Raw genomic sequence first — 16,093 nt, forward strand, 5'->3', positions numbered from 1 at the left:
ATTGCAAAAACTTTTATCAATGAAATGCTTTGTGATTTTCACAGTGCATTTAGCTAGTAATGTTGCAGGTTATGAACCAAAATTTAAAGGATTGCATGATATGTTCATAAGTTACACCAAAATATGTTTAAGTACGTGTGAATTTTTTGAAATTTCATCCTACATTTTGTCTATAAAACACCGTAATTCAAAAAATATACGTGATAGACCTTAGATTTTGGTTCATAATCTCAACGATTTATAGCAAAATATCACATTAAAATTTCGTAAGGATGCAATGCATCAAGTTTTACAAATCATGTCACAAAGTCAAGTAAAATGTTAAAAATAGCATTCTTCGTAAAACACGTTTAAAATGTTTATTCGCGTATTACTTGTATGTAAAAACGCAACGCTAAAGTGAACGTAACTTTGATTCTAAGCATCATATTAACAAAACAATGCCCGTTTTGGAATCACAACAAATTAGGGCTCTTATAAAAAATAAAAAAATGGAAATTCATATTTTCTTCCAAAATGACGTTTTCAACGTAGTCGGATAACTTAAGAGCCTGGTCACCCAAGCTATCTAAGGATTTTACCGTCAACGGTATATAGTATACCTAGAAATGGTGAAATATGGTCACTGAAAAACGTGGGTGACTACATATTAGTATTATAGGTGCTTACAATAAAATATGCATGTAAATGGAATGACTGGAAAATTAATTGGCAATTTTACGTACCATGATAGTTTCATAATCTCTAAAAAAAATAAATTGCAGCACTAATTAAACACAAAAAAACCTTTATTCAGAAATAAAATTACACATAACCCTTGAATATGACCAGATATTGAACAATAATGAGATGAGTTTCAATCGCAATCAGATTCCAACAAATTTCATATCAAAGTTAACATTTGCAGAAAAAAAAAGATTCCAATATCAAAAACTACAACTGAAATTTCAAATTAAATAGACCAGGTAAAATTGAATAGAATCATATAATGATTATACTTTCGTTTTGATAAGAATATTATTATCAATTATGTTTTTCATAACTTGATTTATAATTTGTTATCATAGCTTCCTATTCAAAAGCCGGGCATGCGCATTAATTTGAATGAATATTTTGACTTACACCCTGAGGAGTTTAAATGTTTATCAAACGCATTATGTCTAGTCCTGACTGATGTTTCAAGTTTTTGTCCTGAAGTGGCATCTCCCTCTTTGCGAGTTGACATTATATACCTGATGTTTAGGCTGGGACGGAACGGTTATTTATAATGTCCAGCTGTGTCGTGGTTGGTGAGTTCTGACATTGAATTTAACAGTAATTAATGATCTGACGTTGCACCAGGCTTATAAAGGCTGTCCTAAATTGTTTGCACAGCAGATATCTCTGCAACCTTTAGCTTTAGAAACATACTTTCTATGGCAAAAAGTTTTCAAATGACGTGTGGTTACGTACAATCTCAGAATTAGTTTGAGAGGTCGTGTGCATAAAAAAAAAAGAAATTAACTTTCCATTCAGTCTCCGTGTGCTTGAAGTTCCAAATTATTGAAATGTAGAGAGCTCTCTGGAAAGTCATTTGCAAAAACCGATATATTCATATTTTCAAACGCAATATTCATCGAGATAATAAATACATAAAATCACTAAATATTTTGTTTGGCACTTTATCACTGCATTAGCAAGTTTTCATTAGCTGAAAAGTTGCAGTTTTTTTAGGACTACACAAATAGAATGTGCTTGACCATTTCAATTCTTTTATTCACTATAAATAGCGATAACAGTTTATGACAATTGCAGAGTTTTTATAACTTTGAATTTAATTTACGTTTCGTTGCGCTATTTGTAAACAACGCATCAATCATTGGCGACAAATGCTGAAAACTTCAAAGTCAAATATCTCCATTATAATATTGCATTTAAAAACATAAATTTTTTTGTAAATGACCTCTCAGAGCGCTACTTTTACATTTCAGTCATTGGGGGTTTCAGCACACATTGTCTATACAAAAAGTTAATTTTTTACTTGTTTATGTATGCAAATCTCTTGGGAAATTTAAGACATTAACGACTGCAGAGATATCCGCTGTGCAAACTATTTGGGACAACCTGTATGGTTCCATTCCGTAAGATTCACCGAAGATGGGAATACGAAAAAAAGTACTGTGGATCAAATTTTGATTGATAATTCAAGCAATCTGAAGCCAAAGGCGAGTAATTGGTCACTTCTGAATGACATCACCCATGAATCGAGAGGATCGTACTCTCAGGCCAGAAAAATATATCACAATCCTTTATCTTCTTCAGTGCGGCTACAAGACTTATGGTTGCTCCTAAGTCAAGTTGTAGATACAAGGGCATTCTCTCAACGCCATACTGGACATCTAACGGCTGATTTTAAGAGTGATAACGAAAAAGGAAAGCAGTAGCTATTAAAAAAATTACTTCACAATTGATTTCGGAAAAGACATACACGTCAGAAGTGTTACAGACCTATGGGTGCTCAGATTAAGCTTTTGTACGAGTTTTAATTTCTGAAATAATCTGAGAGCTTTCGGCTCCGCGTTACAAAATACTGTGGTTGCATGAGCAACGATAGCACCCTCGGGTAAGACGTACTGAAGGGAGACTATTCAGAACAACGATTGCACAAAATAGTCCCCCTTCAGTGAAGTCTGATCCGAAGGTGAAGAAAGACTATTTAAAACAAGGTGCAAGGTGCTCAACCTTTAGGAAAGTGTGGTGTGAAAACGTGTTGCGGAGAGCCACTTGAGTGATATGTAAATATGAAATGGATCACTTAAGTGAACTGGAAATGTGCCACGGGCCGCTTGAGTAATCTGGAAATGCACCGCGGGCTATTCAAGTGATATGTAAATGTGCCGCTTGGTTCATTTTTAAAAAATTAGGTGTGAGGTCACGAGCCACATCAGATGACTCCGACGGCTACATTCGGCCCGCGGGCCGTAGGTTGAGTATGTATAATTTAGAATGAACAAGTGAAATTCTAGAAATATTTAAATGTCACGCGTTGTATTCCTGAATAGCACATTCCTGCCAGAACTTTGAAACACCGTGTATGTGGATTGAAATCAAAAGTGGAATATCCGAGTGGTACTCAATGACTTCACCATGACAGTCAATGAAACCCTCAAACCAAGCCCTCAAGGGTGATGGAATCTTGATTGGTCAAGTTCTCTTACCAATTGTTTCTCGTGGATAGCTTAACTAAGGCTTTTCGGTGTAGCGATAGCCGAACAAGTCGTGTTTGAGAGGATGCAAGAAAGAATGGCGGGCTTCGAGTTTGTGCTCGTGGTGATGACCATGGTGATGTCCGTGGTGGTTGCCGTGTTGATGGTGATGGCCGTGATGCTCTTGGTGATGGTGTCCGTGATGATGGCCGTGTTTGTGACCGTGGTGATGTCCGTGATGATGGCCGTGGTGATGACCGTGATGGTGGCCGTGTTTGTGTTCGTGGTGTTCTTTATGATGGTGTCCGTGATGATGTCCGTGGTGATGACCATGGTGGTGACCGTGCTTATGGTCGTGGTGTTCCTTATGATGATGTCCATGGTGATGGCCGTGATGGTGACCGTGGTGATGACCGTGTTTGTGTCCATGTTCATGACCATGCTTGTGATGATGGCCGTGTCCGTGTTTGTGATGGTGACCGTGCTCGTGTTTATTCTCGTGGCCGTGTTTGTGAGCGTGGTGATGTCCATGATGATGGCCGTGATGATGGCCATGGTGATGGCCGTGACCGTGTTTATGCTCGTGACCATGCTTGTGTTCGTGTCCGTGCTTGTGGTGATGGCCATGCTTATGCTCGTGTCCGTGCTTGTGGTGATGAGCATGGTGGTTATGATGATCGTGGCCGTGATGGTGACCGTGCTCGTGTTTATGCTCGTGGCCGTGTTTGTGATCGTGGCCATGTTTGTGATGGTGTTCGTGTTTGTTTTCGTGTTTGTGGTGATGATCATGATGGTGGCCATGATGATGATCATGCCCGTGATGGTGGTCATGTCCGTGATGATGGTGATGGCCGTGGTGATGACCATGATGGTGATCATGATGGTTGTCGTGGTGATGATGATGGCCATGGTGGTGATGGTGTCCATGGTCATGCCCGTGATGGTGATGATGGTGGTGGTGGTGATCTTGCTCGTCCTTGATTATAATTTTCAACTTCTTCTTCCTAACAAGAAATTATGAAATGTTAATAATCGTAGTAATATATAAAGGCAAAAAAAAAACCGCATGCAGTTTTCAACGTCACGTTGGAACCGCAAAAAGTACAATAATTACTGCAAAAAGATTTATTTGATTAATTATTACAAGAGTTATTGGAAGTGGGGGCCTCTGACGTCATTGCACAGTCTGCAGAAACGTAAAAACGATTCCCGGACGCGCTCGAAGATATCAGTTATGCATTTGATATCTGCCGAAGCGACAACAATCCGCGCTATGAGACTTACTACAACAATTGCGCTAATTTTTGTCGTCCGTAGCGCGTGATCCTACCCCAGCGCATGCATTTCGCGACGCTGTTCACGTCAGACATGGTGAGCGAACCCACTCAGCGATCAACTGACATCCACTTTTCGTCTCCTCTGCACTCAGAGCCTGCATGCGTTTCTCGCGATTTTCACCCTCTCAACGTGGTTTGCGACACCATGTTCCATTGCAATTTTTATTCCTCTTGATGCCTATTAACAACCCTCCGCGTTCGTGTGGGTCCATTAACAGAACACCCTGTATATAGATATGTCAAAATTAAAGAATGCCTTTATTCAGCTGAGCTAATTACCATGTATCATACAATGTAATTTTATCATTTTTGTCGTGCCACGGTCATTTTCTGCACACGAGGGCTAATTTAGACCGGTACCTACAATTAACTGCCGATTCCGAAAGGGCAATCTTGTATTTTATACTCATCGAGAGGTTGGTGCGCTAACCCCTCGATGGGGGACTCCCTGCGGTAGCAATTTTTTCTGCGGTCATGTCGCCGTTTTTGTTGTACCCTGTATCCTGCAATTTTATCATATTCTACTTGTACAATAATCAATATATCAGCTCCGTCATTCCAGAATCACGAATGTGCGATGTCTTTGCAAAAAAAAAAGAAAAAAAAAGAATGACATTTGAATGGTTACCCTACCCATGTTACTCTATGAAAGAAAGAATCGCCCGATTTCAAAATCGTATATTCCTTAAAAATTAAAAACACAAAATGATAAGTAATATGTGAATATACTGTAGAAAATGTGTACGTTTTATGAACAATTTTTGTTAATGGTCGATTTCAAGTGTAAAATCTTTTTGGAATCGGATGATTCTTTTTTAATCACCCTGTACACGAAAATCAAGGACCATACACCTCGCTACACTTCCATCTCGCATAAGGGGCACTATATAAGTACATCACAAAATCAAAGTAAATATTTATGACATTAAAAACAATTGAATATCTTTCGGAATGTCCCGCCTACGTAAGGGTTGTTTTTTTTTGTCAAAAGAGGTCTCGCGCTTTAAAAAGTTTACGTACCACTGATTTATTGATGAACGACAAATGCATAAAGGTACTATCATGCCGTTGCCGTTGCTAGTTGATGCGAAGTACCGAGCACTAAGCTCTCGTCTTCTTCGTCTTGGTTTCTCTACTTAGGTAGAGATATTGATCAATCAATGGCAAAATGGTTGCTTAAAACTCTGCACAAAATGCTGTCCACTGCACAGAATTTTTTACATTCATTGAATTCAGTCACTGGTTTTCCTAATTTACTAATTTTACAGTTTTATGTCGATAATGATTAATTACTCTATGAAGAAACAAATAGGTTCCAAAAAGCTGTATAGTATGGTTTTTTTCCAATTTAACTTTTTTTTCTATATGGCGTATTATATCTGTATTCGAATATACAACGGTTGTATATAGCGTTGTTTGTTTACAATAATAATTAAAAAAATCCATTTACTTGGAAAAATTCCTTTCAGATTCATTAAAAAAATCTCAATTTTTAATTTACACATATTAGCGTTTGTAATTAAGTTTGCCACGTGACCTTATTCATTGGAATCAGATCACACTCTGAATGCATCGCTGCTCATTTAAGTGCGGCACGGATCTGACGGATTTCTCGTTAATTACACGAGTTGATGAATTTCTCACCGATATTTTCGCATCAATAATAATCATACTCATTAATTGTTTTGTAAATAGTACGAGCAAATCTCAGTACAGATAAGTTGTTCTTCCCGTTGCACAATTAATCAGTAACCACCTCACGTTCTAGTAACCCTTGTAATTCCTCAAAACTCTTTCTTCCGTAATCCCTAAGAAATAGCGTAGTTATAATGTTCTCCGACTGCAAGCTATGATGTGGAACTTTGGCGTGGGAAATTGCTATCAGACGAGTTTACTTTGAGTATAGTCTTGACGATGTCGTTCAGAAATACAGCTCAGCCGTGACGGCCATTTTGGCACATCGAGGAAGTCTTGTTGCCATTTGCGGGAGCATCTATCTACTAGTTCCGTTGAAGATACTCATTTCCTTTTTGATATTATCATATCTAATGAATTTCGATCGGAAATCGATTACGTAAAATTCACTCGCATTGTTTTTGTTTTGAATAAAACATTTCGTACGGACCAAAGTTTTCGGTTTGTTTCCGATATTTTTCTTAACGGGATATCTAAAAAAAAATACGGAAGAAGATTAAGTATTGTTCATATTAATAAGTATACAGGTTGGTAAAACTTAGAGATAACTTCGGTTCCATGACAAACATCGCCAACAAGAACATCAAATGAAAAATTTAAAAATTATAAAATAGAATGAAAGTAATTAAAATATGTGACAAAACCACCTGGCAATGTGTTTTTTTTGTTACTGCAACGTTTTGATGCTATACGGTAACGTCTAATTACCGTAATAAGAAAAAAAAATGAATGTTGTCACATAATTTTTCTTGGAAGCTACCTAAGTCAAAGAAATTATTTTGGTGAAAGTTAATATATTTAATTTCTTTTACGACTCATCTGTAGAACATATTAAGCAAAACATTTTTCATGTAATGACATGTTAGAGAAATTCACAAAACGTCAAGTTTAATGAATTACATATATATAAGCATAATCCTTCTATATATATATGAGACAACACATCATTCATTAAGACTTTGAAGGGATGTAGGAACGTTTATATCAGGAGAGATTGAATTGAATCGCGAGAAATTTGTATTAATTATATACAATGGGAGGCGTCAGGGTACTATTGAAAGAATGAATTAAATGGATAAAAAATTATTGGGGGGGGGGGGGTGTGATCATTAAACTGATTTCGTGTTTCCTCGAAGACTATTACAGTTTATGAATTTGCTTTTGGACAACAAGTATGCGTTTTGAATAACGAACATCTGTACGCTACTCGAAATATTTTTAGCCGCTAAATAAACTCAATAGTTATAAACCTGAAATTCTATCTTTTATATTTGCAAATTATTCTACTCCCTAAATATCAATGAACGTTTGCAGTTTGCCAAACGATCACCTTAAAGAATTCGGGAACCCCAACTGACAGACTGCTCAAAATGTTATTCATCCCATCAACCACTGCTTTTTTTATCGACAAATCGTTTGCTATAAGAGCCTATGTCAATGAGGGAACGTAAAATACCCACATAAGCTCAAGTCTTGACTACAAGTACGGAAACAGTAATCGAATACTCGAACTGGCTAAACAGCCAAAAATTGTTACAGCATTCAGTCAGAAGTTTGAGGCTAGGCTTAGCCGTGATGTAAAAACAGTCCACGTAATCCCTAATTCTGACCGGCACTAAAGTCGCTGTCCTAGAAGATAAAATGCCAACCATTTCTCTTACAGCACTTTGAGATGCGCTGACTTTGACGAGATTTGGTAATCCTCATGAACCTACATGTTTTCAATGGCTGTTTGATTTTTCGGAATGGCATGCATGTATCCAGATATCATAGCCTATATGACAATGTTAAAAATATATTTTTCACTCCCTCTGGGAAAGTGTTTCCAATGAAAGCCACTGAGTCTGTATCTGAAGTTCATCTTTGAGATTCTTCGTTTTACATTGGAACTCACAGTTATGATTTCTAACTATTGCTGTTTAAGGTGCAATGAAAAAAGGTGTCACTAATTTTTCATAACTTTCCATACATTTCCATACCATTAGCTACCCTTGAAATCATGAAAAACCATAACTCGTACGTTCATGAATTCGTGAATGATTACTCACATTAATTTTTCACTGATATATATTTTTTTATATATAGTTGGCTTCAGATTCCACTTTCTTTCAAACATGAAGCTCAAAGAAGATGAAAACTCTGTAACAACATGTTTCCGCATGGATAATGATAATATTTTTTATACCGTCAACCTGGTGGAGGGTTACTAAAACCTCTAAAGTAGATCTCGCATCAAATAAAATGTTCATGCATCAAAATCATAAAAATTAAAAGGATATGTCATCATATTTTGGGGGTGCAACGAAGTAATTTCTCCTATAAAAAATGTGTACTTACGGGACATGGTGGTAATGGTAATGCAAATCAGCATCTACCTCAGCGACTATGAACACGAGGGCAGCCACTGCGAACAGCCACAGCTTCATGTCCATGAACGTGCTGCGACTCATTTTGATCTGTAATCGTTCAAAAGAAAGATAACATAGAGAAATAATTATACTTAATAAAAACTTTTTTAAATAATTTGTATTTCATAATTATATGTTGCCATTTCCAAGACAGCGGTCGGCGTCATGCATCGCTATTTCTTCAACGCGAATCTTTTCAGCTTTGAATAAGAACTCGCTAATTATTAATACACTGTTCTTGCTTTACGAATATTAAAAAAATCCACCCGCCTTCATTCGATACGGAGGTATTTTTATTATTGATTTTTAGAAAAAATCAATCCTGATCGATTTGACAGTTTTTATACAATTGGTATTAAAATTTACTTATTTTTTCAGATTCTTATTGATCTGTTTTTTGACGAACGTTGCGTTTAAGCAACGTTTTGTCTAATTTATTTATTTTTTTAAATTTGCAAATTTGAATGCAAATTTTTGTATGAAATGAACATTTTTAGGGACTAAAAAGTCAAACGAGTGCCATGCTATTTTTTGTGGCTTTTCAAAATTAATAGACGTGGTACTTCAAAGTACCGTCAGCACTCTACGCTTACAATAAAAAAAAATAAAAATTCAAATATATTGAATAATACAGTTGCAGAAATATATATATATATGCATTTTACCACAAAGAAAACCATAATTTATTTCATTTACATTTTTAAGGGGAATACATGCATTGTAATTGCAATTACAAATGCAGTAAACATTTTTACAAGGGTTACACACCTAACTGAATTTTATTAATTAATCTATTAATATAATTTGTTTTTCGCAAATAAATACCAGTGGTGATACTAAAAACTTGAATATGGATAATATATAAATAACAGTATAAATGTGGTTGTACACTACGATGATGGTCTGCCTCCCGATACAATGATAACCCCTATCACAGATTTTTTTCAGGATTTTGTTTTAGTTCGCAGAATATCCTTATATATCGAGATTTCATTTCTTAGTTCTAACAATAAAAACCGCACATCCAAATTAAATTAAATTTAAGTTCACCATTGTTTGCATACAATTTACACCTCACCATGTACTGACAGTACTTATAAATACCAGTCACACAAATTTGCTTGGCATTTGAAACACAGGAACTATTTCACGAAAATGGTGACGACCCGTTAAATATGGGCAATAATGAATAAGGGGGGGGGGAAATGTATTATGTTCACCTCAACTAATTTCTTATTAGTACGCTTTCGCAAAATTGCAACTATATCTGCTTACGATGATGACCGTGAAAGTGAATCTTTATTCGTAAATCTTATCATATTTAAAAAACTAGTTGTATCACATTTTAGCTGTGATCTGGTAATCGTAAAGTAGTTACACAGCTTTCATCCTAACTCCCACAACGTATGTAAGGGGTGTTACGGGGGTTAAAAGTTTGTAGAACTGAAAGAGTTAAGCTGGGGGGGGGGGAAACTAAACAAATTTTTATGAAGCAAAATGTTTTAAATCAACCACGATTTCTCTTATTGTGTGAAGCGTAAAAGTCTGACAGCGTTTCGATAAAATGTTCCTGGATACAGCGATGGGAAGTATCTTCTGTCATTTGTGATAATATCATACACGGATAATTCAAAATGATTGGTACAAAAAGAAAATATGTCTGCGACTGCTGTAATTAATGTATTTCGCACATATCAACGCAACGTTGATATAACGAAAAATTAACTCTCGAGTTACACTTGGCAACACTTTTTTTTTTTGAAAAGCCATCATCTCCCAAATGTTTGCTAGAAAAATACTGCTAGGTTTTAAATACAAATGTAAACACAAAGGCCACAACAGACATATTGCCCAACGAGGTGGCTGAAAAAAGATGCCAATAAAAAACATGGATGTCGATTATAACTAAGATACAACAACCCAATATAAGAACAGAGCATTACATCACGAAAAAGAGACCTAATAATTAATAATACACTGCCCATAAAGAAGATTATGGTTGTCTTATTTCTAAGTATGGAAAAACAAACAGGTGTGGAGAAACAAACTTCTGTCGAGAAGCTTGTTTTGCCACACCTGTGCCAGCATAGCATGATCTAGAGCCCCTTGAAATACCAGATTGATCGGGTACTTAATTGAGTTATCGACATCACTTATCCGATGTTACAACTGTTGTGAATCCTGTGAAAGTGGAATTTTTCCAAATGGTGAGAAAAATTACAAGCCATTCAAGTTTTCCTCATATTTCCAGCCATAGGCAGAGATAGACGTCAAAATCTGGGTTGGGGCATGATGGGGATGTCAATTCTCATATATACGCATGTACATTAGATCAGTAGCCTTAACTTTGGATGCTGCCTTCCATATTAATTGACCTTCCATATTAATGTTTATATGTGTGAAATAAATTACAGCAGTTACAGGAATGACTGAAGTATTAATGATTTATTATATAAAGCTCATTTTGAATTACCCTGTACATTTGAATTGAGAAATAAGAACGTGAAACCTTATATATTAAATAAATTGATGAGTCATTAGTTACTCATTTTCTTTTATACCCCTATAAGTTGAATATTTCACTCAAATAACCCCGATAGAAGCTAAAGTTCCACGGTTGATTCAAAAATATAACTAAAATATAAAAAATTATCATCAAAAATGAAAAATTCAGCTGTGATAGTTCCCACCTTAGTGAAAGAAGGATACAGAGCGACTCACGCTACCCCGAGTTACGCGATTTTCTGTGAAAAAATGCACATTCCTCAAGTTCAAGAATAATCACAGGCTAATTGATGAATTGGTGGCGATTATTAAGTTATAACCAAGTAAAAATTGTTTTGTCGATCACAGATTAGTACATGTACCGAACTATGCCGATTTTTGAGAGTCTGCAGTGCAAGCTGGGGAAGTTAATTTTTAGAAATGTTATTTCAAAGGTTGTTGTGGCATCTGCCATTTTTGCAGACTGTTCAAAATTTCATATCGATATTTTCAAATCAATTATTTATGAAAAAGAACTAAAGCATGCTAGGCACATGATATTCGTTTACACAAATTTCATAAAATATGGACTTTTTAAGGATTTGATTGCGGCTAGGAGGCGAATGAGATTTTATGAAGCCATCTCATTATAGAAATAACTTTTTACTTTCTATTTAGTACGTCGTGCAGGAATAACTCCTTTTTTTTATGGAATTCTAACCTAAAGATGTGTTTTTCCTAAATTTTGGTTCCTGGTTAATTAGTAGATATTTGTCTCTATACAGCCCAGATATTAAATAAATGTTTGTTATTATTTAATAATTTTTATAGATAATTTATAGATTCCTTATATAGTAAAAAAGGTTTACTTCTAAAAAAAAATTTGATCTTATATTTTTTAAGATATCCATAATTGCTCTTTTAGCCACTTTTGACGAAATCTTTCAATTCTTCTCAAGACTTAGGTATTTTATCACGTAAAAAAAGAGTGGAAAATCAAGAATTTTAATCATTGATATCTCGGTGCATTTTATGGCTGATAATGTTTCAAATGCCAAGTGAGAAATTTATTTCAACACCATAAAAACAAGTACAAATTTTAATTTCTTTTTTTGTAATCGAAGGATTGCATAAAAATTTTATTCCTTATATATTCCTCCATTCATCTTACAGAAGTAAACTGTCATACCTGAAATTTTCGCTTTTCGATTGCCATTTTTCACATTTTACTCACATTGTGGAACTAATCATTTATCTTCTCTTTTAAAATTTTGATTTATTATAAGAAACAGTTTGTCCTACAAGACACCTCTACATAACAATGAGAATGCTAATAGTCTATAAGGTTTTCGCGGCCATCATTTGATAAAAATTGTTTTTTCGGGTTCGAAGACCGTCGTCCGTTTGAGTTTGTTCTCAACGTTTCCCCAACACTAGTGGTTGGCATCATCAGGAGAATTGATAAACTCCGGAAAACTTGACTTTGATCCAGTTTATCAATTCTCCTGATGATGCCAACCACTAGTGTTGGGGAAACGTTGAGAACAAACTCAAACGGACGACGGTCTTCGAACCCGAAAAAACAATTTTTATCAATGAGAATGCTTATGAAAACTTTTTGAATTTTAAGCATTTAATGAAAAGCTGCGAGTTGAATGAAATGTTTGATATCAATATCCATCAAGATAAAATAAATGACGTTATTTTCTCTGTATTTTTCAAATGGTACATCAGATAATGCCTCAATTTATATAATTATAGCATAAAAGTAAAAATTCACAAACCAAGAAGAATGAAATTTTGATCTTCAAATGCGATGCTGATATAACTTATAAATTATATAAACTAAATTATTTTTCTAATACTATATTCAATGGTCACATATTTTCGTTCAGTAATAATAAAAAAAACCAATCGTTCAATTACATTATCTTCAGAAATAGACAAGTAATTAGAAAAAACAATTACTATATTATCATCGTATGAAAAGATTTTTGAAGAGCTTCTGCAGATTTTGGCTCTTTGAACTATTTTAGATTCCCAGTAGTTAAGGATCAGTCTTAAAAAAAAAAAACCTATATAACTTGAATAATATAATAATAATTGATAATCCTTCATAGACTTCATCAGAGGATTGATGATAAATCACTCAATTAAATTAATGACCAAATTCAGAATTAAGAAAGTTATTTTAGGTAAAGTTGATGACTTTTATGACTTACGTTTTAGCCGACTTAAGGCTTTCCAATCAAAGCCCGGGTAAGTAGTTTTCCCCGATAATACGTATCCAATGTTCACTTATAAGAAGTCCAGAATGAGATTCTTGTGGCTTCCCTGAACTTTGAGAATCAAATGAGTATTTTTCTGATGCGGAAAACAATTTTACCTTAATGATTTTATACGGCACAGGAAGTGAATGTGAACATGATCTAATCCTAATTTTCTCTCCTGCTCTCGAAAAACATTTTTTATTCTTCTTCTTAATTCCTCGTAATCTGTTTAGAAAGTAAAAAGACACAGACGGTCTTAATCTATCTTATCCTACCTGGAGTGGTCACATTTCCTGTTGAAGACAGTCATCCGTCTCTGTTTCTTTATCTTGTTTTCTTTTCCCATTGGTTTTCTCATTAATCGGTTGCATAATATCGCCATTGACAGGTAGAGACGACGTCTCGGTGATAATGTGAGAGAATCACTTACCACTGGTTCGTAAACGCAAACGAAGGAGAAAAAAGAAATTCATTAAATCATCTATTCCACTTTCGCTGTCGTTTCGCTGCGGGACCGAACTCGGACTCGGTACCTATTCGTACAAAGTTCGAGGATTAATATATTGATGTCTTTTTATCTCTCATTTTTGTCGTGCTTTGTCATAAATGCGTCGCTGTGCATTTGGGTGGACGCATTCTCTGTTGGATAATGAGTATTAATATTTATGATTTATTCAGTAAAAAACAATTTTTATAGGTCAAAAAATGCTGAACTCGTTTCTAATTTTTACGTCGAAAATATATGTGTGATCATTAAATTAATTTCATCATAAAAATAGTCATTTTTATTACTGGAATTGAAGTTTTGCATAATCTATACCTTCTCTGGATGAAAAAAAAAAAAATCTCGCAGATTGAAACTTCGATAATTCTTCATTAAATCCTGTAGGTAGCGTATATTTGAATATGCATGGCAAATATATGGTCAAAAAGCCATTACGCCAATCTTTCTTTTCTCTCCTTTCCTTTCTTTTCTCTTTTTTTTTTTGGTATTTGAGAAAGCAGTTCTTTTACAGTAATTTCAGTGCAAAATATATGGGTACATGAATAAGTACAATACTTTTTTATCTGGATAGAACTGATTATTTGTCGGTGTCATTTTACGATTTCAGAGATTTATAAAAGCGCACCAAATTGAGATACAGAGAAAGAGGGAAAATGGGAATTTAAAAGGAAATCAAGCAAAAACTATTCAACTTTCGTAAGCAAGATATTATCTGTCATGGACAACATAAATATAAAGGCAGACGGTATATTTTTACACTTAAATATCTCTCTCGGTCACACACACACACACACACACACACACACACACACACACACACACACACACACACACACACACACACACACACACACACACACACACACACACACACACACACACACACACACACACACACAACACTACAAATATGCTGACAGCATCAATTCACGACCGTTTTTGTTAAAAATTGGATCTTTGGGATCTTTAGAAACAATTAGCATACATGAATATGGTAGAACCCCATTAATTCGGACTAATTGAGGGGGGTTCGACCATTTATCATTGATGATAGGCCTTTCATATACCTCTTCACACACTTCTCTTTCTTTTCATATCTCTTCACTTGCAACCCTGCCATTTATTTGAGTTAACGGAAGTCCGGGGTTGTGAGTGGTTAAATGTATCTATCTAATTCGGAATAATTGGGACCGGAACCTGTTCTGATTAGCAAAAAATTCATATTTTTTTTACCGAGGTTCAATTTTTAGTTAGGATTTCTGTTGAACTTTCAATGACAGTAGGTATCTTAACTACTTAACGGCACATCCACATCGTACATCTCTGCGGAGTTCCCAACTAATAGGTAAACGCAGGAACGTGTTATATGTGCGCGCCCGCGCGTGCGTGTGTGTACGCGTGTCTCCTAATATATTTATGTTTTTAGAGTTGTGCTTGTTTCGTGTTCTTACTGGCGCGGTCATCTGTCTTCCATATTTTGAAGTGAAGATGGTAAATGAATGAATTTTCATGTTACGTATCATGTTGAAGGGCTACTGCTACTACTACTACTAAACCCCACATATACCTCGTCCACATTCCTCCGCGGAATTTCTAACGAATTGGTACATGCTGGAATGTGCTTGTATACGTGTTGTAATCCTAACGTGAAGTTTGTTACTGTGTACTGCTTGTTATGTGGAGTATGCTGCCATCTGCCATCAATTTTTCTAAGTATGATTAAAGTGACATGATCGAATAATTGTACTGTTCTGGGCCTGTTGCTCTCTACGTCGAGAGTTTTTAAACGGTGGATCGGCTCGCATTCACGCCTCGAAGTTGGGAACCACAGAAAACCAACTTCAACCGACCACCACTGTGGTGACGGTGGGATGCTGAAGGGCTGCCTGCTCCTAGCGGAAAGACTTTTTAAAATGGGGAGACCAGCTGGAATTCGTGCCTCGAAGTTGGCTTGGCGATGGGCAATTCACTAACGATTGAGAAGTGCCGGAAGTGTGAGTATGTGCACCTAACAGTCTGAGTGCGTATGCAGTGTTGCGAGTGAATTTTTAGTGTTGTACAAATATTGAGTGGAGTGTGATGCTTGAATATTTGCACTGTAAGTAGGCCTGTTGCTCTCTGTGGCGAGACTTTTTAACGGGGCTCGCATTCGCGCCTCAAAGTTTGGAACCACAGAAAACCAACTTCAGCCAACCATCACTGTTTCGGT

The 16,093-nt window shown here is 35.6% G+C and overlaps 1 protein-coding gene across 1 annotated transcript; it reads right to left on the reverse strand.

The window, feature by feature from the left end:
- Positions 1 to 967: 967 nt before the first annotated feature.
- On the reverse strand, positions 968 to 13,437 carry LOC149081665 (uncharacterized). The gene is made up of 3 exons (XM_089236842.1): positions 13,332 to 13,437; positions 8,555 to 8,673; positions 968 to 4,189 (listed from the first exon to the last, which is right to left on the reverse strand). Exons 2-3 carry the CDS (start codon positions 8,665 to 8,667, stop codon positions 3,223 to 3,225), a joined length of 1,080 nt encoding a protein of 359 aa, XP_089092968.1. The 5' UTR covers positions 8,668 to 8,673; positions 13,332 to 13,437; the 3' UTR covers positions 968 to 3,222.
- Positions 13,438 to 16,093: the final 2,656 nt, after the last annotated feature.

Source organism: Pholcus phalangioides, unplaced genomic scaffold (assembly GCF_987345545.1).
Source record: "Pholcus phalangioides strain wild (caught in Gottingen) unplaced genomic scaffold, Ppha-v1.0 ptg000009l_1, whole genome shotgun sequence".
NCBI classification, from domain to species: domain Eukaryota; kingdom Metazoa; phylum Arthropoda; class Arachnida; order Araneae; family Pholcidae; genus Pholcus; species Pholcus phalangioides.